At 42.5% G+C, this 26,502-nt stretch overlaps 1 protein-coding gene across 2 annotated transcripts in view; it reads right to left on the reverse strand.

Annotated features, from left to right (window-relative positions):
- Positions 1-2,656: 2,656 nt before the first annotated feature.
- The window catches only part of LOC139765811 (metabotropic glutamate receptor 5-like), a 173,759-nt gene continuing 149,913 nt past the window's right edge, over positions 2,657-26,502 (reverse strand). The window contains exons 18-21 of one of the 2 annotated variants that reach the window (XM_071693604.1): positions 24,381-24,533; positions 19,342-19,445; positions 17,021-17,196; positions 2,657-12,330 (exon numbers count right to left, since the gene is read on the reverse strand). In XM_071693604.1, coding sequence (XP_071549705.1) covers positions 10,246-12,330; positions 17,021-17,196; positions 19,342-19,445; positions 24,381-24,533 — 2,518 coding nt within the window. In that variant the 3' untranslated portion in view covers positions 2,657-10,245. Of the gene's footprint in view, positions 12,331-16,990; positions 17,197-19,341; positions 19,446-24,380; positions 24,534-26,502 lie in introns of both variants that reach the window. The other variant, XM_071693605.1, reaches the window with a different exon arrangement.

A 26,502-nucleotide genomic window follows, 5' to 3' on the forward strand; every position in this document is an offset into this window, starting at 1 on the left:
ATGTCAGGTCGTTTGCTTTTTAACGTTCGACCCATAACATCAGCCTTCGTCTGCAGAGAATGTGTTGACAAGCAGTAAATCGTGCAAGGTGATCGTGTCCTCCAAAACTAATGGTGGGTTTACTTACTGGTTGTTATTGGGATAGTACTATACTTTTCCCCAAGAGTGTGGGGCCTTACTCATTTCCCTTGTTCACTTGTCTCCTCTGAAGGAGAATGAGGGTTTCCACGGGTTGATGATGTGCTTTATGCTATATATGTGTAAAATGTGTAAAAGTGATGCATATTAGTATTTGTTAGCCAAAAGGTTTTGTTCAGTTCACGATTTTGATTAGTTACAATCAATGCCATTTCTCTTGCCGCACTGCACCATCCTAAAATCATACCGTCTCTGGCGTCAGTTCCCATCACGCCATTTAAGCAATACATTACAATCTTCCGCCTTCATTTGATCTTCATTACAGTCATTCACTGACTTGTATTCATCTACATTCGTAAGAGAATGTTTGTTAAAACATATGAAAGTTGTCAGTCAGTTTTTTCATCTGCCTGGGTGTTCGTGCCAAAGTTCGTGCCAGCATAGCAAGCTTATATCCAAGACACACGAATCTAAAGTACTTTCTTTATCTAGATACTGAAATAACTTTTTTTTCCCCTCATTGTTTGAAAGAGATTCTTCTCTTCGTAGTTAAGGATGATAAAGCTTCTCTCCTCAGGCAGATAGAATGGTATATGTGTAGTAAATGCCACACATAACTGCATGCAAGTCTTGTCTCAGGGCAACACCAGCAGCTTTTAGTAATTGCTCTCCTGTCCCACCAGCTGCAGCCGCTGTCAGTACCTATTGCACTCAGAGCTACTCTGTCAACTCTTGAAGGATGTGCTTCAATTAGTGGGTCAGAAGCCAGCACTGGCAAATATGTACATATCATTACTACTTGTGTGTTACGAGGAGAGAGTTTCACACTCGTGTTACTCCGTCTCTTAACCTTGTATATACATACATAGGTACCATGTCTTTTACTCAAGTTTGTATGCACATACACACATCCTGGCATATGTCAGTTACCCTCCTTTTATCGACCAGCCCCGAGAAGGGTGGTGAGGATGAACAGCTGTGTGTACTGTGGACCGGCTGTCTCGACCAGGATTTGAACGTATGTAGGTTTGATCCCAGGCGGCCCGTGCATGCGTGACGGTCAGTGACGCTCACCGCTACTTATCGGAAGATATACACTGACGAAAATATTGTCGATTATTTCGACGAGTGGGTTCCATACTATATCAAACATATGACCGTCAAGATAATCAGATATTATGAGTTCAATCGGTAAACATGAGGCATGTATTCTAATGCCGTCTAAGCTAACCTGGCCCTTCTGAGGGCTTACTATTGTGTCCAACCTAAACCCCGTCTTCAAATTTTAAGACCGTCTTCCAGTGCTGTTGAATTATGTAAAGGCATTTCTCCTCTGTCCATCAAGGTAAGATCATTTCAGACTTGCCCCACGCAGCTGCGCTTACGCCAGAGATTCTGGTGCTTGCGATCAGGTCTTGGGATTTTTAGAAGAATGAAGTGTAGCGTATTGGGAGTAGAAAAAAAAGTTGCGAATACTTATGAAGAGTGTAACACACATCCGCGAAGATCATGCAAGTCTCAATGACCAACTGATAGGTCTATACACGAATATGATCAGTGAATCCCTTTGCTGTGTTACTGGCGCTCTGGAAAGCAATATCGACAGCGTAGATCTGGTTGCCAATACCAGAATAACAGTAACTCCAGCCCATCTAACTGCGAAGTCCGGGAGTAGGAACTGGCATTCTCGGTGCCTTAAAGAAGGCGAATTTATTCACGTGCAGAGTAAGTGCATTTAAAAAAGGGTTCCAACCAGTGCCATGTTAGACAACACATGAAATGGCCCTTCCTTCATGCTCCCACATCCAGACGAACTTGCGTTTAAAACCATTAATAATATATAAGTATAATTTTTACGTTTAACATGCAGCGTCTTTTCTCATTTTCCATGAGTCTTACTATCAGAAATAAGGGTTTATTGTGTTCAGTTTGTGAATCACAGTTCTGACGATTTCAATGCCAAATTTAAGGGATATATCCGCCATGTTTATAAGATATTTTTGACTTGTGACAAATGTCTTAAAGATAATGAGTTATCCAGAGCTCTAGACAGAACTCCCTTGAAATATTCTCATCACATCTGCAACATTAACACTTTTAATATGATCAAGGAACTAGGCAGTAATAGCCATCATTATCTGTAATCATTCATTCCTCTTTAGCCCTAGATCAAGGGTTCTTAACCACTTTTATGTACGTGGAGCATATAGAGACACCCGCTGTGTCTATTGACCTCCCTCAGCATATATCCAATATCATATCGGGTCTGAAAATTACAACCACGAACAGATAATACGACCTGAACCCTCACCAGAGATACTGCTGGTGGGGAAATTTAGTAGTGTATTGCCATCCCTCTGTGAACCAGTGGGAAATAGGCTATGGAACCCATGTTTAAGAACCCTTGCTCTAGATATTGCACACTGACATGTCATCCATCAAATATGTTTGCATCTCGGAGAGGAGCTTATAAAGCTAGGGATATATATCTTGTTTGCCATTAAAGGTGAAGAGTCTGTTTGATGTTTATGATCTTTATTTTCAATAAAAGTAATATTATAAAGAGTACAGATAACAGACTGTATTGCAAGTCAGAATCCAAACATTTGATCCACATCTCAAAGTCTTACCATAAAACTTTTTATATCAGTTTAAAGAATATATATATATATATATATATATATATATATATATATATATATATATATATATATATATATATATATATATATATATATATATATATCGAAAGGAGTAGCAAGATATTCATTTTAGTGTCACACTTAAGTGTTGAGAGAAGGTGAGAAAGAATTGCAACTACGATAGTCCAGACGAGACTGGTGTCACACAGACGATCCTCCCCAGAGACCCTCTTGCGACACACGGTCTGGGTTCCTCCCTGAAAGCGTTACTTTGGCACACGGTAATCATGAAGAGCCATCATCTGCGTACATGATCAGGGTACAAGGTGCAAAGCTGGTGCCTCTCGTCACCATTGTTAGCGTAATTGTATGAACGTCGAATTAGCACGAGAATCCTGACAGAAAAGTAAACTCGCCCATAAAAATTTTTAATTTATCCATCATGTGTAAGTAAGTGCTTTGTCGTTATCAATGATGAATGATGGCAAAAAGATGATCTGAAGAATTGCTAATTCCAGCTTTTGTTTAAATGCTACGTCATTTTTTTTTCTCGAATTAATGCTAAGGCTCCAGAAGTTCTTAGATTTGAGATAGAGCTTCGAGTTGATATTGAATTTCTTTCTGTTTATGATATTATTCACTAAATTTCGTCGACATGTTATGTATATCTAAAAACAAGGATGGGAGAAAGTATGGTTCATTAGAAAGCTTGGAAAGAACTTATGGTTCGTTAAAAAAGACTGGAGAAAGTATACTTTGAAAATATGGTTCATTAGAAATTATGGTTCATAACAAAGGTAAGAAAATGTGTGGTTCATTAGTAAGTTAGAGCGTATGATTCATTAGAAAGTTAGGAGAAAGTATGGCTCTTTACAAAGGAAAGTTTTATGGTTCATTAAAACATTGGGAGAAAGTATGGTTTATTAGAGTTTGGAGAAAATATGGTTTATTAGTTATGAGAAAGTATGGTTCATTACAAAGGTAGGAAAATGTATTGTTCATAAGAAGTTATGAGAAAGTATGGGTCATTAGAAAGTCTCGAGAAAGATAAGTCTATTAGTTTGAAGAAAATATGGTTCATTAGAAAGTTATGAGAAAGTATAGTTCATTACAAAGGTAGGAAAATGTATGGTTCATTAGTAGGTTAGGGAAAAGTGTGGTTTATTTGGAAGTCTTGAGAAAGTATGGCTCTTTACAAAGATAAGAAAGTGTATTGCTCATTAGAAAGTTAGGAGCAAGTGTGGTTTATAAAGTTTAGAGAAAGTATGATTCACTAGAGTTTGAAGAAAATATGGTTCATTAGAAAATTAGAAGTATGGCTCATTAGATAGAGGAGAAAGTATGTTTATTCGAATATGAGGAGAAATATTGGTTCATCAGAAAATATAGTTCATTAAAGAGGCAGGGAATAGTACAATTCATTGGAAAGGCAGGAGAAAGTTGACTCATTTAAGATTGAGAAAGTCTGCCTCATTGAAAGAATTATGAGCAAGTATGCCTCATCAGTATTCCTCATTAGAACATTACCCATCATTAATTCATATATACCCTGTAACCCCTATAATAGTGATAATCGCCTGGCAGTCTTCTTTGCAATGGAACTGCGAAAAAAAAATAAAGAAATATTGGTAAATATTTTGCAAATTTGCACTCTTCATACTGAGAACGTACCACGGAAGAAAACGCTTAATCAGTGCTTCAATCCTAGTGGAAAATATCCGACTACATACTTAAGATTCATCGAAAAATGACAACAATGTCCGTCGGCAGCACCACAGAACGACCTTCAGTCATCCAACCGCCAGTGGAACACATGACAGAAAGTAAACAAAACGTACTGTGGCGCCTTAGCATCGACAGTAATGTGTCGACTCTCTCCGTCGTTTACAAAACCGTGCAAACTTAAATGTCCTACAAAGTCGAGACTGCAGGCATTAGGTAGACTAGAAGAAAACAAACTAGGTTTGCCATATGTTAGTTTAGGCTCACGAACGTAGCCCAGCAGCTGACAAGAGGTGTGCAGACAACAGATTTCACCTATAAATAGAGGGTTGGAAATCCCCCACTTCCCCCTCTCTGTAAAATGGCACATGTGTAAAACATCTGTGATGATTTACAGGGTGTAACTGTTGTCTAGCCTTCCCATACGTGTCAGCTGACTGGGTTACCTATTAGGAATCGCTCATGTTGAAGTATGGCTGCTTTTGATTTTTTTTTTTTACAATAGGGTGTGTTTATATATATATATATATATATATATATATATATATATATATATATATATATATATATATATATATATATATATATATATATATATATATAATGGATAATAAAGTGTAAGATCCCCACATGTGTGAACAAGATTATTGTACACTAAATCTAATATACAGTATTAAACCACCTATATCATTTATACGAAGGAATAGTTTGGGTAGCGTAAAATATATCTTACAGCAGTGTGACGAGGAAGAGGAAGATATCAAACTACAATTCGTGTGTGTGTGTGTGTGTGTGTGTGCACGTAGTTATATCGAGCTACAGATGTATTTGAAAACCCAAGACAGTGAAAATATATAGTTCCATTTATACGCTCTGCTCTGCGAGCCAGTGATCAGAGAGACACACTTGTGTAAGACAAAAATGGTCAAAGTTCATTTTTTTCTGGTAATACTGTACTGTGATGATTGTACACGTCTACTCTAACGGGAAGTAGTAGTAACAAAAATATATTTACAATACCATCCTTTCATGACACATATTTATAGATTATTAAAAGTAGAAATATTTTTTCAATCTTTTATATGCATATCTTGAACTAACATATATATATATATATATATATATATATATATATATATATATATATATATATATATATATATATAATGCCTTACGTCAGCAGGATTCGAATCTCCACCACTTGTTTTGGAGCCCAGTTCCCATGCATGTGGTACAGGTTCGAATCCTGCTGTCGGAGGGCATTATGTGCTCTATGAACGTACGTGTCCATTGCACTACATATATATATATATATATATATATATATATATATATATATATATATATATATATATATATATATAATTCCCAGCATCTCTGTTATGGGGCTCCTGTATCTTCGATGTTGGGCTCCAGTTAGGAGCAGGGAAATGATGGACTCCTCTGGATTGAGGAATTTCTTCCTTTTCGTCCTTTGACGATGGGGCTGCCTCGCCGAAGGTGACTTTCCACTCGCATTGTAATCGCATATAAACGGAGTCGGTAATGCTTATATATACACACACACACACACTCACCCACTCACCCATCAATACACACACACACACACACACACACACACAATTTACCACTGTGCGCCTGATAGCCCACCCGGGTTACTGGCAACAGTAGGTGGAGTGTATAACTGGGCTGCCGATGGGACAGACTCTCTCCTACACTACAGCTGTAGGATTCCCACCCTCGCACTCTCAGCCTTGTCACATGGAGGATGCAAATCGACTCACGGGCATCCCAGCACTGTCTTTATCGCAGAACCTTGGAATGGAAATTGCACTGTACATGATACCTGGTGGTGGACATAGCAGGAAATGGAATCGTGGGGGCTGATGAAAATTATGAGATGGGTGAGGGGGCGGAAGTCCTGGGCCCATCTCGTATCAGGGAGGGTAAAGATGACCATGTTTGAAGGTTTAGTAATCCCGTCGGTGTTGTATGGGTGAGAGGCTTGGGCTCTTAATGAGAATGTACGGAAGATGGTGAATATATTGGAAATTAAATGTCTAAGGACAATGCATGGTGGAACGAGGAGTGGTTGAACAATGAAAAAAAAAATGATAGGGTAAGTGAGAGGTTCTAGAGGTGTGTTGAAATGGGCTGGACATAAGGAAAGAATGAGCGAGGAGAGACTGACAAAGACGATATGTGTCAAAAGTGGAGATGGAATGACGGGGTGGAAAATGTAAGGTTGCACGGGATAGAGTTAATGGAGCAATGGGCTATACAGGGGGCGACGTACCGTCACTGGACTGAAAAAAATAAACACGGAAACGTTGGTAATGCCTGGGTGGACAGAGGGAACTGTGATTTTCTGTGCATTACACATGACATCTGGAGAGTGGATGTGAGAGAATGAAGCTATATTTTCGTCTGCTCCTAGCGCTACCTCTTTCACGCGGATAACGGCGAACAAATAAAAGAAACACGCACCACAGGTTTATTCACTCTATTCAAAACTTCGCTCCAATGACTCTGGTCATCCACCCTATCCAAAGCAAGTACAACAAAGCTGCATCCCACACAAAACAGCACTCGGAACAATCACCGTTACCCTACTAACCGTAACCACACAACACCCACACACTCATCCAGATCTCTCTATGACTGAACAGCAATCCCCAAGGAGCAATGATAAGCTTATACCTGCCTCACGTTTCAGGTATAATGACAGATCCCCTCACACCCTGCAATGACCCAGCAAGCACTAGAGACCCGCCTTCCTAACGCAGTCCCAAACACCACCCCACCAGACGTTCACCCATCTGAAACTACACTCCCCAGACATATACGAGACAAACGTTCTCATCTGCATTACAGGCCCCGCACCATCTCTCCACCACTACATACACCACTTCATTATATCACAACCCAACACCTTATGTCCATGTGGTAACGATGAACACTTACATTGTCCTACACTCACCTCACACAGACCTACACACATCCCTGCGTAAGCGGAGAGGATATAGTGTGTTGCAGAAACTGTATATATGGGGTCACTGGTGCAGGAAAATGATTCCACATATAGTTCTAGAGATCCTATCATAGGGCTTCCGCAGCTCCAAGGATGCACTACATCAAGTAGTAGGGAAATATGTTTGACGTGAGAAGTTCCTAGACGAGAGTGTACTCCTTTATGTCTACAGAAGGTGTCATTCCACTTGCAGGTGGAGTGCGGTAACGCCAGGTATCGTCTAATTTTCCAAAGGAAGGAAGAGAGAAGGGGGCCAAGTAAGGATTTCCCTTAAAGGGTCAGTCCTCTGCTCTTAACGCTACCTTGCTAACGCGGGAAATGGCGAATAGTATGAAAACAAATCTATATACTTTTTTGGCCCCGAACACTCCTAGTGGGCGGAACGAAGCATAAAAATGTATGGTGATGTTATGAGTTTGTGTGTGTGTGAGGCGAGTACAGAATCATGAGGATCGCCACGTGAGGAACGATTCTCAGCGTGGCTTTCGACGAAATCGTTCGCGTCTGACGAATCTCCTCGATTTTTTTTTCTTATAGCAATGAACAAGTACGATGAAAGCAAAGATGCTATCTATTTAGGTTTTCAGAAAACACTTGCAGGGGTAATCACTATGCAAAAGTTACGTGGTACAGGTGGGGGTTGTATGCTTCGGCGTTTCGAAAAACTATTTGACTGGCCGTAAGCAAAGAGTAGTGATAATTAATGGTCAAGCCTCAAAATGGTTAGACGCAAGAAGTGGTATGCCACAGGGATCATTCTTGGGACCGGTTCTCTTTCTCATCCGTTTTGTTAGCATTGATAATGCGCCATGCTGTAGTATATCGAAATTCGCAGGTGATCTTGAGCTGGGAAATAAAGCTACGACAGATGGACGTGGCTCAAATGAGGTTAAATAGATTTTGACATTGATAAATGCAAAGTTCTACAACACTGGTAGTGAGAAAAAACGAAAAGGCAAGCTACGGTATGAATTCTGTTGAGCTACAGTAAGATAAATGGGTGAAAAGAATTTAGGGGAAATAATCTCTTGCGTCCCAAACCTAAGTCAGCAGTGCAAAGAACCAGTGAAGAAGGTGAACGAAGTTCTAGGATTCATCAACTGAGCTTTCGAATTTGTCACTCTGTACAATTCACTGGTAGGTGCCCAGTGGTCTTCGCGTGCGCGTCCCCACTTTTAACACTGCGTTCACTTTCTGGTCACCCTTTTCGAATAAAGGCAGACAGAAATGGAGGGGCAACAAGCGTCGAGAAGCTAATGATTTCTTAACAAAAACAAATCCTATATCAGACGACTAGACGACTTATATCTAGCTTAGAAAAAAAGAGTTGGTCAAGGGTTAATTTAACAAAACTCAGCATAAGCTCGATCTCAGAAGCCACTTCAGGCTAGATTCGTCTGACTTCAGTTGCACTCAGCGGACACACAGACTTGCTGTCCTCACACATTTTACGTTCGACGAATGAGGTGAGGGACTTTACTTCCCCCCTCATCAGGAGTGTTAACGTATGGAATGATTTAAAACAGTTATAACACATGAACGCGGCACCATGGATACTTTACGAAGGAACTTCATAAAATACTTCAAGTCCACCACTGATATTTTTTGGCCATTGTCATTTCTTATACAAGTGTTTTTCCTTCAATTTATCTATATACCTGACCTCTACCACTCCCACAAATCACCTCGAGTGGACCCACTAGTCTGTTCTTGTTTGAATTCCTTGGTAATTGTGTTCTGTATATGTCTATTGTACGAGCTTCTCACTCCGAAGGAGTCTATCCTTTCCCTGTTACTGATTGTAGGCGCTGCTTATAAAGTACTGGAGTCACTAGAGAAGGGATCCTTGCAGTTATATATATATATGAATATATATATATATATATATATATATATATATATATATATATATATATATATATATATATATATATATATATATATATATATATATATATTACTAGTCTTGCCTACATGTGGTCACATCCTAAGTGAAAAGTCAGCATCGGCGAGTTTCAGAAGCTGTAGAAGCCCCATAAAAGGTGTCCTGGATTATATAGTACTAATATATATATATATATATATATATATATATATATATATATATATATATATATATATATATATTATACACTCCTCAGTATAGGAATGCACTTCGAATCCTCCGGTCTGTGTTCGCTCACTCGTGTTGGCTGCAGGATTAGCAAACGGGCGGTGGATTCTTCAGGTTACTGGGAGTCTATATCTACCTTGTCAGAAACTTGATCTTTTGTGTGGCAAAGTGTAACATGGCCGATCGGGCAGAACATAGATAGAAGCCACATAGCACAGGAATCTCTACTCTACACACAGAGGATTGACGGGGAAATTAGTTCTCGTTGGCTAGCTAATGATATGTCGTTATCAATTTGTCCTAGAAAGGTATCGTTCCTGTGTACAGATAAATAAGTTGGGCTAACACTGTATCAAATTGAGCAAATTAGCTTTTAACAATTATGGAATCACTAGACATTTGACACAAGGAGTAAGTTACATTAGTACAATGATGGGGCAGTTTATACCCTGCCGGTAAAATTATTATAATCTAGTCCAGTTTGAATGATCTCCTAATGCTTTGTACACCTCCAGCCATAACCGCCTAACATTACAGTCTAAAGCACAGATGAAATGCATCGATTCGCCCCCACTGATTTTTATGAAAATAAGATTATTCTATAGTTTTTTAGACTTGGCGGATGTGACATTAAACTTAACGCCGTGAGTTTGGAAGAATTCCTTGATCGGGGTTGTACTCTCGTCAGTGTCTTCGTCCGTCTCATTTCTACTCATCGCCTTCGTGTCTGAGGGTCTGCCCTCCCGCCCTGGGCAGTGCTGCAGGGATATGATCTGAGGATGTGGTGAGGTGATGTGGGCCGGCGCCTCAGCAGAGCCATGTGTGTGACGCGCGTCGCAACTCGGTTGCTGAGGCACGGCGGACACTTGTGCGATGAAGTGAGGTGGAGAGAGGTGATGGGGACCCGACTGTGCATCAGGATCTTGCAAACGCTGTGTGACTCTCATGCAGTACGCCTGGGGCGGAGGTCTGGGCACTTGGTGTGTCCGGTCCTCGTGTGTCTCGGTGGTGTAGTGTGGTGAACATGAATTGTGATATGGGATGGGCTGACCGTAGCACTGGAGGTAGTTACAGGGTGTTTCCTGTAAGGGTGGGCTGTTCTCGTCTGGTGGCGAGTTTCTGTAGTATTCTGGTGGTGTTATGGTTTGTAGTTTGAGAGAGTAGTCAGGCGTCGTCGTGTCACACAGAGGCGGTGGTGTTCTGGTGGTGAGGCTTTGTGGTATTACGGATGCGCATGGCAGTTGTGACGTCCCTTGAGCTTTATGATGCTTTCCTGGGAAGGTATTATGAAGTAAATCTAATATGACTAGTTCGTTCTCCCTCGCATATCTCCTCCTGGGGTCTTCGTCCGCGCCATTGTACTGTATAAATTGATTGTCAGAAGATACGCCAGGAGTGCGTACAGCGCGCCTATCTTCCCTCTTGTACAAAACCTCTTTATCTACATTGTCGGGAGAATGTTCGTAGGTGTAGCTTACGGGAGTGTACGAGAGCAGTTTATGGTTCTGACCCAGTTTTGGCCTCCAGTTTATGAGACCACCTACCTCCGACTTGGTCACCGTCGGTAGGTTAACATTCGTGTCATCACAACCTAACCTTATGATTATAGTCTTCAGTTCACAGTTATCTGAAGCCTCGACATCGCTCTCGGTACTTAGGGCTTCTTCGAGGATGCTGAAGGAAGTCTCCTGCGCTGCGGGGTGTGGATGCGGACGCGCGGAATCACGCACCAGGTTTGGACAGTGGAGTTTCGAGAGACCAGCCTGGGCGTCATCGGCGAACGACACCGGTGACAGTAACTCACTATCGCCAGCGATATTTTCGAGAGAGAGCCGAGAGTCCAGAGACAACCTGGCGTCTCTCTCTGCCGGAGAGAAAGTCACAGTCTTCAGGATGCCCCGGACATCTGACACCTTAGCAGACACCCCGACTTTCCTCTTGCGATGGAGGTCCGCTTTCGTAATGTTCTCTTTGGCTGTCACTACGATCGTCTCGCTATCGCCGTTAAAGATCCACCCTTGCTTCTCGAGACAGACTTCCGTCTGGGTTGACTGGTTCGATGGCAGGGCCTTGTCCTTGTATATTATGCCGTTATCACAAGTAGTGGGCTGTTGGCCCGTCCCTTTTGCATCACCAGGACACGATGGCATCGCCGAGCCGTAGCCAATGAAGGTCACGGCCCCAGACCCCGAACAGTTTTCCACCGTAACCGAAGCTTCGGTCTGATTTTCGGAACACTTTTGGCTTCGCGACGTTGGACAGTCGCTTCCACCGTGGATGCGAGCGTTCTGAACACTTTGTTTGCCTGGCGAAGAACACTTATTATCACTAGCACGAGTACACCCTTGCTCTGAGGGACTTTGCCCAGACACTTCACAATGGTTCACCTGACTGCTTTGATCCGGAGCCTCAGCTTTATCCTTTTGAGACTGTGAATCCAGTTGGCCCACGTCACCTGATCCCTGCGTTCTTCCTGGCGAAGAATCCAGACGACCGGCGTCTGGACACTGAGAGGGGGTGTCATCTTTCCCCGTGGCAGGTGGTGTTCGCGCGTCAATCGGACTCGCCTTGGCTCTTTCCTCAGCAAGGTCCTCTCGGATGATAGTTGTGGTGGTTGGCCGGTCGTCTGTCTCGCTGCTCTTCTGGCTGTCATTCCTCGTCATGGCGTTCCGGGCAGCCTCAGCCTAGATGGGAGAAGCCATGTCTTTAATCGATCACTTAAGAAGAAATAAATTTAGGAAAAACAAAACTCAATGTGATGAATATTGTGGCACGAGTGGCGCCAAAGAGTAATAGTCAGTAGAAGTACAGACATACAGGGTGAAGCAAAAATCCATATTCGTAAAGAAAAGTTGTCAAGGTGAAATAATTATCGCAAAATCAAGAGCTCTCCAAAACCCTCGCATGTACTTCCCTCACCACCCAAACCATACACAAGGAAGCCATGATGACGCCTCACATCCTCCTTGACACTGACCCGCCGTTACGTGGAACCATTCACCTTCCTTTTTTCCGACTCCCATACATGCATTACTCTCTTGATAGGAATTTCTCACTGCTTGTGATGGCTTTCCTCCCATACCATTTATTCGTAACACCTACAAAGTATCTCTCAACCCTATCGTCTCTCAAACCTATCGTACGCTTTCTCCAGGTTCAAAAATGTACCAAACAAATCCTTTTATTGCTAAAAGTATTTCTTCTACCAACTCTTCAAAACAAACACCAAGCCCACACATCCTTTGCCACTTTTGAAACCACACAGTATTTCCTTAGTCTGATGCCTTGTGCAATCTACTACCCTCTAAATCACCACTCTTCCATACAACTTACCAGGTATTTATTCGTCTGTAATTTTGTTCCATTTGCCTTTATACAATGGCACAGTATAGGCATTCTGCCAGCCCTCTTGGACCTCACCATGAGCTAGACATGCGGTGAAAATGTGGACAAACCAGTCAACAACATTGTTTCCACCTATTATGAAAAATTGAAGTGCAGTCCCATTCACTGCAGCTGCCTTACCACACTTTACCTTACGCAAAGCTTTCAACACCTCTTCTTCTTTCACCACTTGGCATGGCTCACTTGCTCCGCATACCTCCACGTCCCAGACACCCTGCATGTGCATCATATCCTCTAACACATTCATCGGTGTTCATTACCTGATACATCTTCTCCATCTCCTCCCATCACAGACGCCCCCGATGTGTTCTCTTGTTTTCCTCATACTATTTGCCTTCTTCTATCACACTGTCTTATTCTCCCAGAAGTTAGCCGATATTCTCCCGCATCCGTCTCTCATTTTCCCTCTTTTTCAGCCCCTGCACCTTTCCCTTGACCTCATGCTATTTCTTGTTGTGCTGTTGTAACCATTTCGCGCTTCTACGCTGCAGGAAGCGCCTATACACTTCTTTTTTTTCTCCCATTAGCAACTTAACTATCTCACTCTACCGCTTATCATCCGTGAGGTAGCGTCAAGAACAGATGACTGGGCCTTTATGTATATATATATATATATATATATATATATATATATATATATATATATATATATATATATATATATGGTGATAGGAGAGAAAGAAGAGTACCCACGTATTACCCCTTTGTGTCCTCGAAGGTGACTAAGAAGGGCGAGAGCAGGGGACTGGAAAACCAAGAAAGGAATGCATATCTTCCTTGAAGGCCCAGGCTGGGGTGCCTGAATGCGCGTGGACGTAACTAACACGAGAAGACAGCAGAAATGCAGAGGCAGTATTTTTGAGGAAAGGAACCTGAATGTTCTAACTCTGAGTGGAACAAAACTCAAGAGTAAAGAGGAAGAGTGGCTTGGAAATGTCTTAGTTGCCTGAGGGCAAAGGCTAAGGAAGGGATAGCAATACTGCTGAAGCAGGAGTTGTGGGAGTGTGTGAGAGTGTAAGGAAGTGAGCTCCAGATTGATATGGGTAAGAATTAAAGTGGATTAAGAAAAATGAGTGATCATTAGCGCATAATCCCCTAGCCACGAAAAGATAATGAATAGAGGCGAGTGTTTTGGGAGCAACTGAGTGAGTCTGTCAGCAGTTTCAATGCAAGAGACCGAGCATTTGTGATGGATGAGCTAAATGCGAAGGTGTGTATTGTGGCAAATGAAAATATAACTGGGGATATGGGATATTCAGTAAGGGTGATTAGAAATGGCTAACAGGTTGTGGAGTGTAGTGAAAAGACTACTGACTGGGAATACCTGGTTTGGAAACAGAAACACGCATAAGTACACGCGGTTGAGTAGAAAAGATGGTTAGCAGGCATTACTGGGTTACTTGCTAATTGATATGCGTTCAGTAGAGACTTGGATATTGTGCTGAGAAGGGCAGCTGGTGTGATGTCTGATCATTACCTGGTGGAAGCGAAGGTGAAGATTTATAGGGGATTACGGAAAAGAGGAAAAGATATGGGTAAGAAATAGGGTGGTGAAAGTAACTGACCTCGGAAAAGAGACTTGTGTGAAGAAATGTCAGGAGAGACTGAGTGCAGATTGAAAGGTAAGAGTAAACAAGTTATGGGAGTGGGTGAGGAATGGGAGGTATTTAGGGAAGCAGTGATGGCATGTGCGAGAGATGCCAGTGGCATGTGGAAGGTGCAGGTGAAAAAAGGTAGTGAGTGATGAGATGACGAAGTAAAGTCGCAAGCGAAAGAGAAAAGAGAAGTCATGCAAGAGATCGGGAGATGTGCAGGAGAAAGCAGTAGGAGGTCAAGAGGAAGGTGCGAGGGTTGAAGAGAAGGCAGATGAGAGTTGGGGTGAGAGAGTATCTTTAAACTTCAGTGAGAATAAAAAGATGTTTTGGAAGGAAGTGCGAGAAAGACAAGAAAAAAAGATGGGCAAACCTGTGAAGTGGGCAAATGGGCGTGGTAACAGGTAGTGATGAGGTGAAGAGATGGAGAGAGTATGTACTATGAAGGACTGTAGATTATGTCTGATGATAGCGTGGCAGATATAGGGTGTTCGGGTAAAGATGGTATGCGAAGTGAGAGAGTCATGGAGAGTGGTTTGGTGAGGAGAACAGATGTGGTGAAAGCCTTGCGTAAGTTGAGATGTGGCAAGGCGACTGGAATCGATGGTATTCACTTGAATTTCTTGAGCAAGGGGGTGACTGTGTTGTTGATTGGTTAGGTTAGGATTCTCAGTGTATGTATGGATCATGGTGAAGTGCCTGAGGATTGGCAGAATGTATGTATAGTGCCACTGTATAAAGGCAAGGGGGATAAAGACGGGTGTCCAAATTACAGAGGCATGAGTTTGTTTAGTGTACCTGGTAGTGATATGAAAAAGCGGTGATTTAGAGGAAGGGTGCATTCACAGAGCAAGAGGGTAGGTGCATTCACAGAGCAACAATATGGGGAGGAGCAGTGTGGTTTCATAAGTGGTAGAGGATGTGTGGATCAGGTGTTTGCTTTGAAGAATGTGTGAGAAATATTTAGAAAAGCAGATGGATTTGTATGTGGCATTTACGGGTCTGGAGAAACCATATGATAGGGTTGATAAAGATGTTCTGTGAAAGGTGTTACGAATATATGGCGTGTGAGGGAAAGTTAGTAGCAGTGAAAAGTTATGATTAAGAGAGTACAGTGTGTGTGCGAGTAGGTAAAGAGGAGGGTAAAGGATTCTGGATGAAGCTGGTTCTGCGGCAGGGGTGTGTGATGTCACCATGGCTATTTTACTTGTTAGGGAGGTAAACGCAAGATTGTTGTAGAGAAGGGCAGTGTTTCATTCTGTAAGAAGTGAGGGGACTGAGAAATAAATCAGTTGTTGACACAGCACTGGTGGCAGATTTGAGTGAGAAAATGCATTAGTGGTGCTAAGTTGAGGAGAGTGTGCGAAAGGAGAAATTTGTGAGTGTGAATAAAGGCAAGGTTATTAGGTTTAGCAGTGCAAAGAGACTGGTTACTTGGCGTGTGAGTTTGATTGGAGAAAATCTGGGGAAGTGGGTTGTTTCAGATACCTCGGAGTGGACATGGCAGCGAATGGAACCATGGCTGCGGAGATAAGTCATTGGGTGAATGAGGGGACGAGGATTTTGAGAGCATTGAGGAATGTGTGGAAATTGAAGTCACTGTTTGGGCGGGCAAAAATGGGTATATCTAAAGGTATAATAGACGATTATGTATGGATGCGAGGTATGGGTCATAGATAAGAATGTACGGAGGAGAGTGAATATGTTGATAATGAAATGTCTGAGGACATATGTGGTGTAAGGAGGGTTGATCAACTACATAATGATACGTGAAGAGATAAGTGGTAATAAGAAGAGTGTGTTTGAGAGCAGAAGATGGTGTATTAAAACGGTTTGGATATATGGAGAGAATGAGTGAGGAGAGGTTGACAAAGAGGATATATGTGGAGGGAACAAGGAGAAGCGGGAGACTAAACTGGAGAGGGAAGATGGAGGGAAAAAGGAGTGCTCAGGGCCTGAACATGCATGAGGGTGAAACGCTGGCACGGGACAGAGCGAATTGGAGAGATGTTATAAAGGGGGCAACGTGCTGTCAGCGGACTGAACAGCCCGGGCAAGCCATGGAGAGGTCTGTGGGGCCTGGATGTGGATAGGAAACTGTGGTTTCGGTGTATTACACATGACAGATAGAGAGTGGATGTGAGCGGATGAGGCCTTTTCTTCTTCTGTTCCTGGATCTATCTCAATTATGCGTTAGCTGGCGAACACGCATGAAAGAGAAAAAAGAATGATGTATGTATAATGATACTGAATTAATACAATTATCATGATGAAAACAAGAGAAAGTATAAGAAATGAAAGCGGTGTTAGAAACTTAAAACATTAAAAATGAATGAACTTGATCCACCTAAACATCTTTCGTCTGCCTGTGGCACACCTGCGAGTTCATCCAGGTGTGTGTGATGGTGAAAAATTCCCTCCCCTCGGCCACGTCAATCTCGTTCTCCCTCACTGCCCGGGCGATCCGTCGCCTCAGCCTGGGAATGAGGGGATCCAGGAGGTCATCTGTCGTCTGGCTACTTCTCTCCTCACGGAACCCGAACCCATCAACACCTGCGGGGTAGAAAACGTATCACAGCCTCCCGTCTCGCAGTGGCTTGCCGAACCACGTCACATTCTAGGGCTGCATGCAGCTACCTCGTACTGTAACACTATACACCTCTCATAACATATCCTGGTACTCTAATGTTCATGAAGGGTTCTCATGAAGAACATGTATGACATATATTCATAGGATCAATAAACTATAGTGATAAAAAGGATTAATTGAAAAGATATGTTTCTCTTGTCTTGAAAACAGTCGAGTTAGAGAACCGAATTACTGAAGGTTTATTGACAAATAACATCTACCCAACTATTCAGTCGTTCGAAACTAGCTGCCCAAGGCCTGTCCATTCACAGGCTGGTACATGAAAAAATCAAGCACACACACTCCCCTACCTGTCGGTGACGCCATGACGTCCTCACACTACACCATCTTCCAGTTCTGACAAAGTCTCTTCTGGCTAGAGATAAGGAATGGCTGGGACAGCAGACCTAGCTCTAGACTTCTAAACGGCAGATGAAAAGATGTAGTCATACATTCATCTCAAAGATCCTCTTCACCAAGCTGCAAGCCAGTAGTCGGAAACTGACTCACTTTCCAGACACCCTCATCACCTACAGGCTGCATACTCAGCCCTCTTTCCTATACACTTGCATTTCACTTTCTCACCACCTTATTCATTAACAAATCAAACAGCTATGATGACATCACACACCCCTCCCTCAAACCAACCTTCACATGAAACCATTCACTCTCCTCCCTTCTTGTACACACACCCGACATTCTTGATAAAAACTTCGCACCGCTTCTAGTTATGGCTTTCCTCCTACACCATATATAATCGTAATACCTTCCCTAAGACATCTCTATGAACCCTAACATATGCCTTCTCCAGATCCATAAATGCTACATACAAGTCCTTCTGTTTGTCTAAGTATGTCTCACACACATTCTTGTATGCACACACCTTATCCACGCATACCCTACCAGTCCTGAAACAGCATTGTTCCTCCAAAGTCAGATGCTCTGTACATGTCTTCGCCCTCTCAATCAATACCCTCCCATACACCTGCACTCAACAAACTTCTACCTCTGTTGTTTGAGCAATCACCTTTGTCCTTCTTGCCTTGCCTTCATACACCGGCACTATACTTGCAATCTGCCGATCCTCAGTCACCTCATCATGATCCATACATACATTAAAGATTTCCTAACGAACCAATCAGCAACACAGTCACCCCCTTTCTTAGGCCATCCAAGTGCAATACCATCCTCTTCATCCGCCTTGCCCTATTTCTTCTTACGCAAGGCTTTCACCATCTCTTCTCTATTCACTAAACCATTTTCCAAGACTCTCTAACTTCGCATACCAACCTAACCCAAACACCCGACATCTGCCACCTATCATCAAACACATACACTAGTCATTACATCTCATCTCATCACTACCTGTTTAATACCACTTCCCCATTTGCTGCCCTCACTGATGTTCCTATTTGTTCTCTTGTTTTCCTCAGACTATTAACCTCCTCCAAAACATCTTATCCTCCCTAAAGTTCACTGGTATTCACTCACCCCTACATTAAATTTGCCCTCTTTTTCAACCCCTGCACCTTCCTCTTAACTTCCTGCCGATTTTTCTTGTACATCTCCCTATCAGTTGTCCTTCTCTGTAATAATCGCCCATACACCTCAGTTTTCTCTTTCACTTGCAGATTTACTTCGTCATTCCACCACTCACTGTCCTTTCTCACCTCCCCACCTCCTATCTTCCGCACGCCTCACACTTCTCTCGCACATGCCAGCACTGCTACCTAGAATGCCTCCCATGCCTCACCCACTTCACTATTTTCCTTTACTCTCACATTTGACCATTCTACACTCAATCTCTCATGTCTCAATCTCACAAGTCTCTCTTCCTAGATGACTCATGCTTACCACTCTTTTCTCACCCATATCCTTGTATATATATATATATATATATATATATATATATATATATATATATATATATATATATATATATATGTATATAGTGTTGAACACTGATGTAGGGAGAGCTACAACCATGGTGTAGCTGAGCACTCGATCATTTTACATCTCGGTGCTACGCAAGACGAGACTAACAAATGCCAAGGCTCTCATGACCTGACCTGTCAAGTCGAGCTGGGAGCCATAGGCTCTCCTGAGCATCATGTCCCTGTTGGTGGTGCTGGCTCCTCCCGTGCCCACGCTGCCGCTGGCATCGCTCCACACGCTGCACATACAGACAACACTGTACTACTCTCCTTACTCAACCTGACAATGGCAAATCTTAGAAAACTTATTATCATACTTTATCTACAATCATGGTCACATTAACGGTGTTATGAGACATCAGCATCTTACACTGCACCTTACCAAGTGGTGAGCGATGTTAAAGTTTCTTCTGTTGATTACATTCTGCGTATCGTGAACTTAAAGAATAATGAATACTTAATACGTTTAATCTAATAACTTATGATCATAGTTTACCAAAAGTATGCCTATTCTGATATCAGCTTGTACTACAAACATTCAGTAATGCTCCAGGGAGGATATGTGGGTAAATCATGACTACATCAAGGTCTTTTTTGAATGACATATTAATGACTTCGCAGATAATGTCTACTACTTGAAGTAATACTCGAAAGCCGATATATATACTCATACTCATACTGATACTGTTGATGACTGAGAAAGGTCCGTCCTGTGACTATAGAATGTGAGAACTCATAACAAAACCTTTATCTTGCCTTAGAAAACACCAGTAAGCAAAAAGCTTGCAACACTTTGGCGGGATCTCATGATTCGTGTTTAGTGTCAACACACAGGAGTCTCCCTGATCTGAATTTACACCTAGACAAGGTAAACTTTTAGCTGCAGTGCCTATCGGGAAGCAGGAATAGAGATAGCAGTGCCTGCTTCTCACTGACTAGCAGTGAGTGGGATAACAGTGCCCGACAACCAGCAGACAGTGAGGCAGCAGGGCCTAGCTGGTTAATAGCAAGAAGGTCTGTAACGTCTGCTGAACAGCAGCGTGTGGAACAGAATGCTAATGACCATGGGAAAGGAAGAGAGCAGTGCTAACTGGCTAGTAGCAAGGAGGACTGCAGTGTCTGCTGAACAGCGGCTCATGAAACGGCAGTGCTAACTGAAAGAAAATGTCTGTCTATAGTGGAACATTAAGTAAGTTTTAGAACCAGAGAAAAATGATGCATAGGGGTGAAAAATGTGGTCTTTGGATAGAGCCAGAGGCAAGGACGTGGATAAATGAAATTTAAAATGTTTGGCCAGCAAGTGGTTTAATCCCAACTCAGAAGAGGTAGTGAAGTAGAGATGGAAAGAAGAGTTAGTTAAATAGGACATGAGGATAAGAGGCAACACGGGAGATGCAGTCCCTAATATCAGAGAACAAAATGAACGTGATAACAAAGACAAGATATCTAAAATAACACCAAGATTACAAGATATTTAAGATAACACCATCAAGATTACAAGATATCTAAGATAACACCATCAAGATCACATTCACATTGAGGTACAGTGATGCTGTTGTTGTAAGGAAGATAACGAGTAGGTCTTAATGGTTAAGCTTCTGAATGGTTAGACGTAACAAGTGGGGTGCCACAGGGATCAGTCTTTGGACCGGTTCTCTTTCTCCTATAAATTAATGTTATTGATAATGGGCTGCATCGTAAGATGCGGAAAATCCCGGACGATGATAAGCTGGAAAATAAATCTATAGCAGAAACTGGAAGTCTACAGCTTCAAATTGACATAGACAAATCTATGGATTGGGTTCGCACGTAGCAAACGAATTCTATTATTGGTATGTGCACTTTAACATACAGGTAGTGGAAGATGTGACTTAAAGCCAAGTAGACCATACACAGGAGCAATAAAAAAAAAAAAAGACGAACGAAATTCAAATCTAAATCTAGGAAAATTATCCTCATTTTCTACAACTCACTGGTGTGTCCCTATCTTGAATATTATGTTGTTTTGGCAGCCCAACTTGAGGAAAGGCATAGACAGAATTAGAATAATGGAAAGCGGTACCATATATATATATATATATATATATATATATATATATATATATATATATATGCTTAATCCTAGACTTGCTGTTTCGCTTCAGATCCATGATTGACATTTGCATCTCCTTAAGTATATAAAATTTTCATGTCTCCATGTTTGAAATATCTGTACTTCTTTCTACTCCTACCACACTAAACTTTTGAGTTTCTGTTCTCTTTCATTATGACAAACCCCCTTGTCAGGTCGGCCTGTATATTCATTTATATTCTCTCGACACTTATCTACTATGAAGAGGTTAGCTAAGTTCCAAGACGCCTCTCTTGCGTACATCTTGCTGCATCCGGTACAAGGGATAATGTAAAGTACACACCATCCTTGTTGTGTTTATCACTGCATCCGATATTTCTGGTACTTTCCTGGATTGTCTTGTTTATTTAGCACACGTCCTCAATGTACATGTAAGAGGATGAAGACAGTATCCTCTGCCGGAGTGATGACTCTCCCTGACAGATTCGCGTTGCTCCTTAGGATGGCTCAGGATTCTCTCCTCCTGCTTTCCACACACCTTTCTGACGTGCTGAGGGAACTTTAATTCCACAAATGTCTGTGTCTGATGTACTGGCACTCATCCTTAAAATGTTCCTGACTGGATATTCTGTGTAGCCATCGCATAAAAAAAGAAAGCAATCAGAGCGTCTCACATGATCCATCCATCATGATGGGAATGCTAATACATCAGGTTAGACGTCTTTATTCGTGGCCTTCCTGTGCACTTTAAACTTCAATTTATCACACTCGACCAGTTCAGTCTCCAGCATCCAAAAGACAGATTGAAGAACACAGAGGCCATCCATTCAGTTCACCTTTCAGTAGGGGCAGGAAGAATTACTCCCATTTCTGGACACTCGGCTAATGGCAAACAAAAGAAAGATAAACAACAGCTTGAACTTGAAAGCGTTCAGGAGAAGAAAAACGTAAAACAAAGACAAGCTGATAAACTGCTGTTCTCATCATGACTGGTGAATTAAGCCGAACGTTCTGATACTTTCACATAAGACACCCCATGCATTCGGGAGCATGTTACCTCAGCTCGCCTTCAAGGAATGTGGCCAGGAGGTGGCAAGTATCCTCAGCAACCTTCGAGAACAACTCATATCTGTGAGCAATGCAACCCACCCGACAATGGGTCACTGCCGCCAGCCTCTCAGGCGCAACACACAAGTATTCTGCCGATTAAACACAACACTCCAGGATAACACGATATAACCCGGATGCAGTGATGGAGACCACAGTGCTGGCGTGTGTGTGTGTCTGTATACCATCTCTTGTGGTGGCTGCAGCAAGCAAGATGCCTAGCGACCTGGAAAAGGAAGGCCTTGAGCGTAGACTTGATTGACGCGAGCAAGCATCTGGAACAACACGTGTGTGTCATCCACTGTGATCAACACGACCATCTCAGAGACTGGATGATGGTTAGGCTTAGTTTTCGAAGGATGAGATGGTTTTAGGAGAGAGTAAGACTGGAAGTAGAAATTACGGAGGCAAACAATGGTATGATTAGCACAGAAACTCCTGAATTATAGAGGCAAACAATGGCGTGATTAGCATAGCAACCCCTGAATCATGGAACCAAACAATTGTATGTATAGTATAGCTACTTCTAAATCATAGCGCCAAACAATGGCACGTTTAGTATAGCAACCTCAAACGTAGAATCCCTTCTTGGATGTAAATAAACTTTCAAATCTTGGTCTTTACCGCCTCACATACCCTCCTCTGCTCCTACCACTTCCCTACACACCCTCCATCCCTCATTCCTACACAGCTACCTCCCCCTACAACTATCCTCACCTGCTCTATCCTCCACCGGCCATCCGTTATCCTTCAATCCTCTTCCACACACCACCATCTTCTCCTACAACTATCCTCACCTGCCCCTGACCTCCACTGGTCATCCACTCCACCTTATTCCTGTGTCGAGCTACATGAGTTGGTGTGATTACCCGATGTAATTACTATTTGTGTGTTGCATACAGAGAGAACTATGGCACTCGTATCACCCCTTCTCTTAACCTAGTATACATGTCCCATGTGTTTACTCCTATGTATGCACACACACAGGAGATGGGGTCCCACGAGTGTACAACTCCCTCCCCGTGCAGTACAAATGAGAGCTACGCCCTAACCTAAGCCAGGTGTGTGTTGTCAGGTGTGCAACGCTGTTACTCACAATAAAGGCTTGGTTCCTCCTAAGTAAAATCGTTCTAGCATTACTACCAGCATTCCTTGCCTGTACTTACCCTTGCGAGAGAGTGTTGATGACTTACACTGCCCAACCCACCCAAAAATAACCGCAGATAGGGGATAGGGGATTAAGAATACTTCCCACGTATTCCCTGCGTGTCGTAGAAGGCGACTAAAAGGGGAGGGAGCGGGGGGCTGGAAATCCTCCCCTCTCTTTTTTTTTTTTTTTTTTTTTTCCAAAAGAAGGAACAGAGAATTGGGCCAGGTGAGGGTATTCCCTCAAAGGCCCAGTCCTCTGTTCTTAACGCTACCTCGCTAATGCGGGAAATGGCGAATAGTTTGAAAGAAAAGAAGAAGAAAAGGAGGTAAAAACAAGAAAAAGTGGGACATCAGAGGAGACCAGACGACAGATTACCATTTCCAGTAGCTCAGAAGAGGACCAGTCATGTCAGACGGTCGTAGAATATGACTGAGAGTAATGTATGTTGATGCAAATCAGTTTAATCTGAGGGCCTAAGAGAGAAAAAGCAGAACCAGATACTGGTTAGTTATAACACTCCTGCATACACCTTTCATAGGGGAAAAAAGATACAAGTTCTTATCAAAATGAAGTTTCCCATCTAGGCTATCAGTCTTGTGAATGACCCCTCACAGACAGGTAGAAACAGCTGTAGGTCTGCGACTTTTAAAGTTACGTCACTAATTGCCAGGTCTCTTGCGTCTTTCCCTGTCATGTCATATCCATGCAAAAAAAAAAATCCTACATCAAAGACTCAATAAATCTATCTACATCATTTATCACGACTATCAAGATAAGCGTTATCAGTCACGTGGGTTGAGTCATCCCTGTTTCCCTGGTGGTGTTGATAACGACTCGGTCACCCACCTGGTCTCCCTCTTGAGCATGGAGCGAGGCTGCGGGTCCCTGGGCAAGATGCCGATGGGTGGGATGAAGGGCATCCCGAGCGTGGAGCGGATCCTCTGCATCAGCGAGAGCTGCGGGTGTCCCAGGCCCAGCATGGCCGACCCAACATACATGCTGGAGGAGGAGAGACGGAGGGAGAGAGGAGAGGTGTGTTTCGTCCACACGCAGCCATACAATGGATAGAGAAATATATATATATATATATATATATATATATATATATATAATTTTTTTTCTTTTTTTTCCAAAAGAGGGAACAGAGAAGGGGACCAGGTGAGGGTATTCCCTCAAAGGCCCAGTCCTCTGTTCTTTACGCTAATTCACTAATGCGGGAAACGGCGAATAGTATGAAAGATAGAAAAGAAATATATATATATATATATATATATATATATATATATATATATATATATATATATATATATATATTTTTTTTTTTTTTTTTTGTCGCTGTATCCCGCGTTTGCGAGGTAGCGCAAGGAAACAGACGAAAGAAATGGCCCAACCCACCCCCATACACATGTATATAAATACACGTCCACACACGCAAATATACATACCTACACAGCTTTCCATGGTTTACCCCAGACGCTTCACATCCCTTGATTCAATCCACTGACAGCACGTCAACCCCGGTATACCACATCGATCCAATTCACTCTATTCCTTGCCCTCCTTTCACCCTCCTGCATGTCAGGCCCCGATCACACAAAATCTTTTTCACTCCATCTTTCCACCTCCAATTTGGTCTCCCACTTCTCCTCGTTCCCTCCACCTCCGACACATATATCCTCTTGGTCAATCTTTCCTCACTCATTCTTTCCATGTGCCCAAACCATTTCAAAACGCCCTCTTCTGCTCTCTCAACCACGCTCTTTTTATTTCCACACATCTCTCTTACCCTTACATTACTTACTCGATCAAACTACCTCACACCACACATTGTCCTCAAACATCTCATTTCCAGCACATCCATCCTCCTGCGCACAACTCTATCCATAGCCCACGCCTTGCAACCATACAACATTGTTGGAACCACTATTCCTTCAAACATACCCATTTTTGCTTTCCGAGATAATGTTCTCGACTTCCACACATTCTTCAAGGCTCCCAGGATTTTCGCCCCCTCCCCGACCCTGTGATTCACTTCCGCATTCCATCCGCTGCCAGATCCACTCCCAGATATCTAAAACACTTTACTTCCTCCAGTTTTTCTCCATTCAAACTTACCTCCCAATTGACTTGACCCTCAACCCTACTGTACCTAATAACCTTGCTCTTATTCACATTTACTCTTAACTTTCTTCTTTCACACACTTTACCAAACTCAGTCACCAGCTTCTGCAGTTTCTCACATGAATCAGCCACCAGCGCTGTATCATCAGCGAACAACAACTGACTCACTTCCCAAGCTCTCTCATCCCCAACAGACTTCATACTTGCCTCTCTTTCCAAAACTCTTGCATTCACCTCCCTAACAACCCCATCCATAAACAAATTAAACAACCATGGAGACATGACACACCCCTGCCGCAAACCTACATTCACTGAGAACCAATCACTTTCCTCTCTTCCTACACGTACACATGCCTTACATCCTCGATAAAAACTTTTCACTGCTTCTGACAACTTGCCTCCCACACCATATATTCTTAATACCTTCCACAGAGCATCTCTATCAACTCTATCATATGCCTTCTCCAGATCCATAAATGCTACATACAAATCCATTTACTTTTCTAAGTATTTCTCACATACATTCTTCAAAGCAAACACCTGTTCCACACATCCTCTACCACTTCTGAAACCACACTGCTCTTCCCCAATCTGATGCTCTGTACATGCCTTCACCCTCTCAATCAATACCCTCCCATATAATTTACCAGGAATACTCAACAAACTTATACCTCTGTAATTTGAGCACTCACTCTTATCCCCTTTGCCTTTGTACAATGGCACTATGCACGCATTCCGCCAATCCTCAGGCACCTCACCATGAGTCATACATACATTAAATAACCTATCCCTGGGGATAGGGGAGAAAGAATACTTCCCACGTATTCCCTGCGTGTCGTAGAAGGCG

This window comes from Panulirus ornatus, chromosome 56, assembly GCF_036320965.1.
Source record: "Panulirus ornatus isolate Po-2019 chromosome 56, ASM3632096v1, whole genome shotgun sequence".
NCBI lineage: Eukaryota > Metazoa > Arthropoda > Malacostraca > Decapoda > Palinuridae > Panulirus > Panulirus ornatus.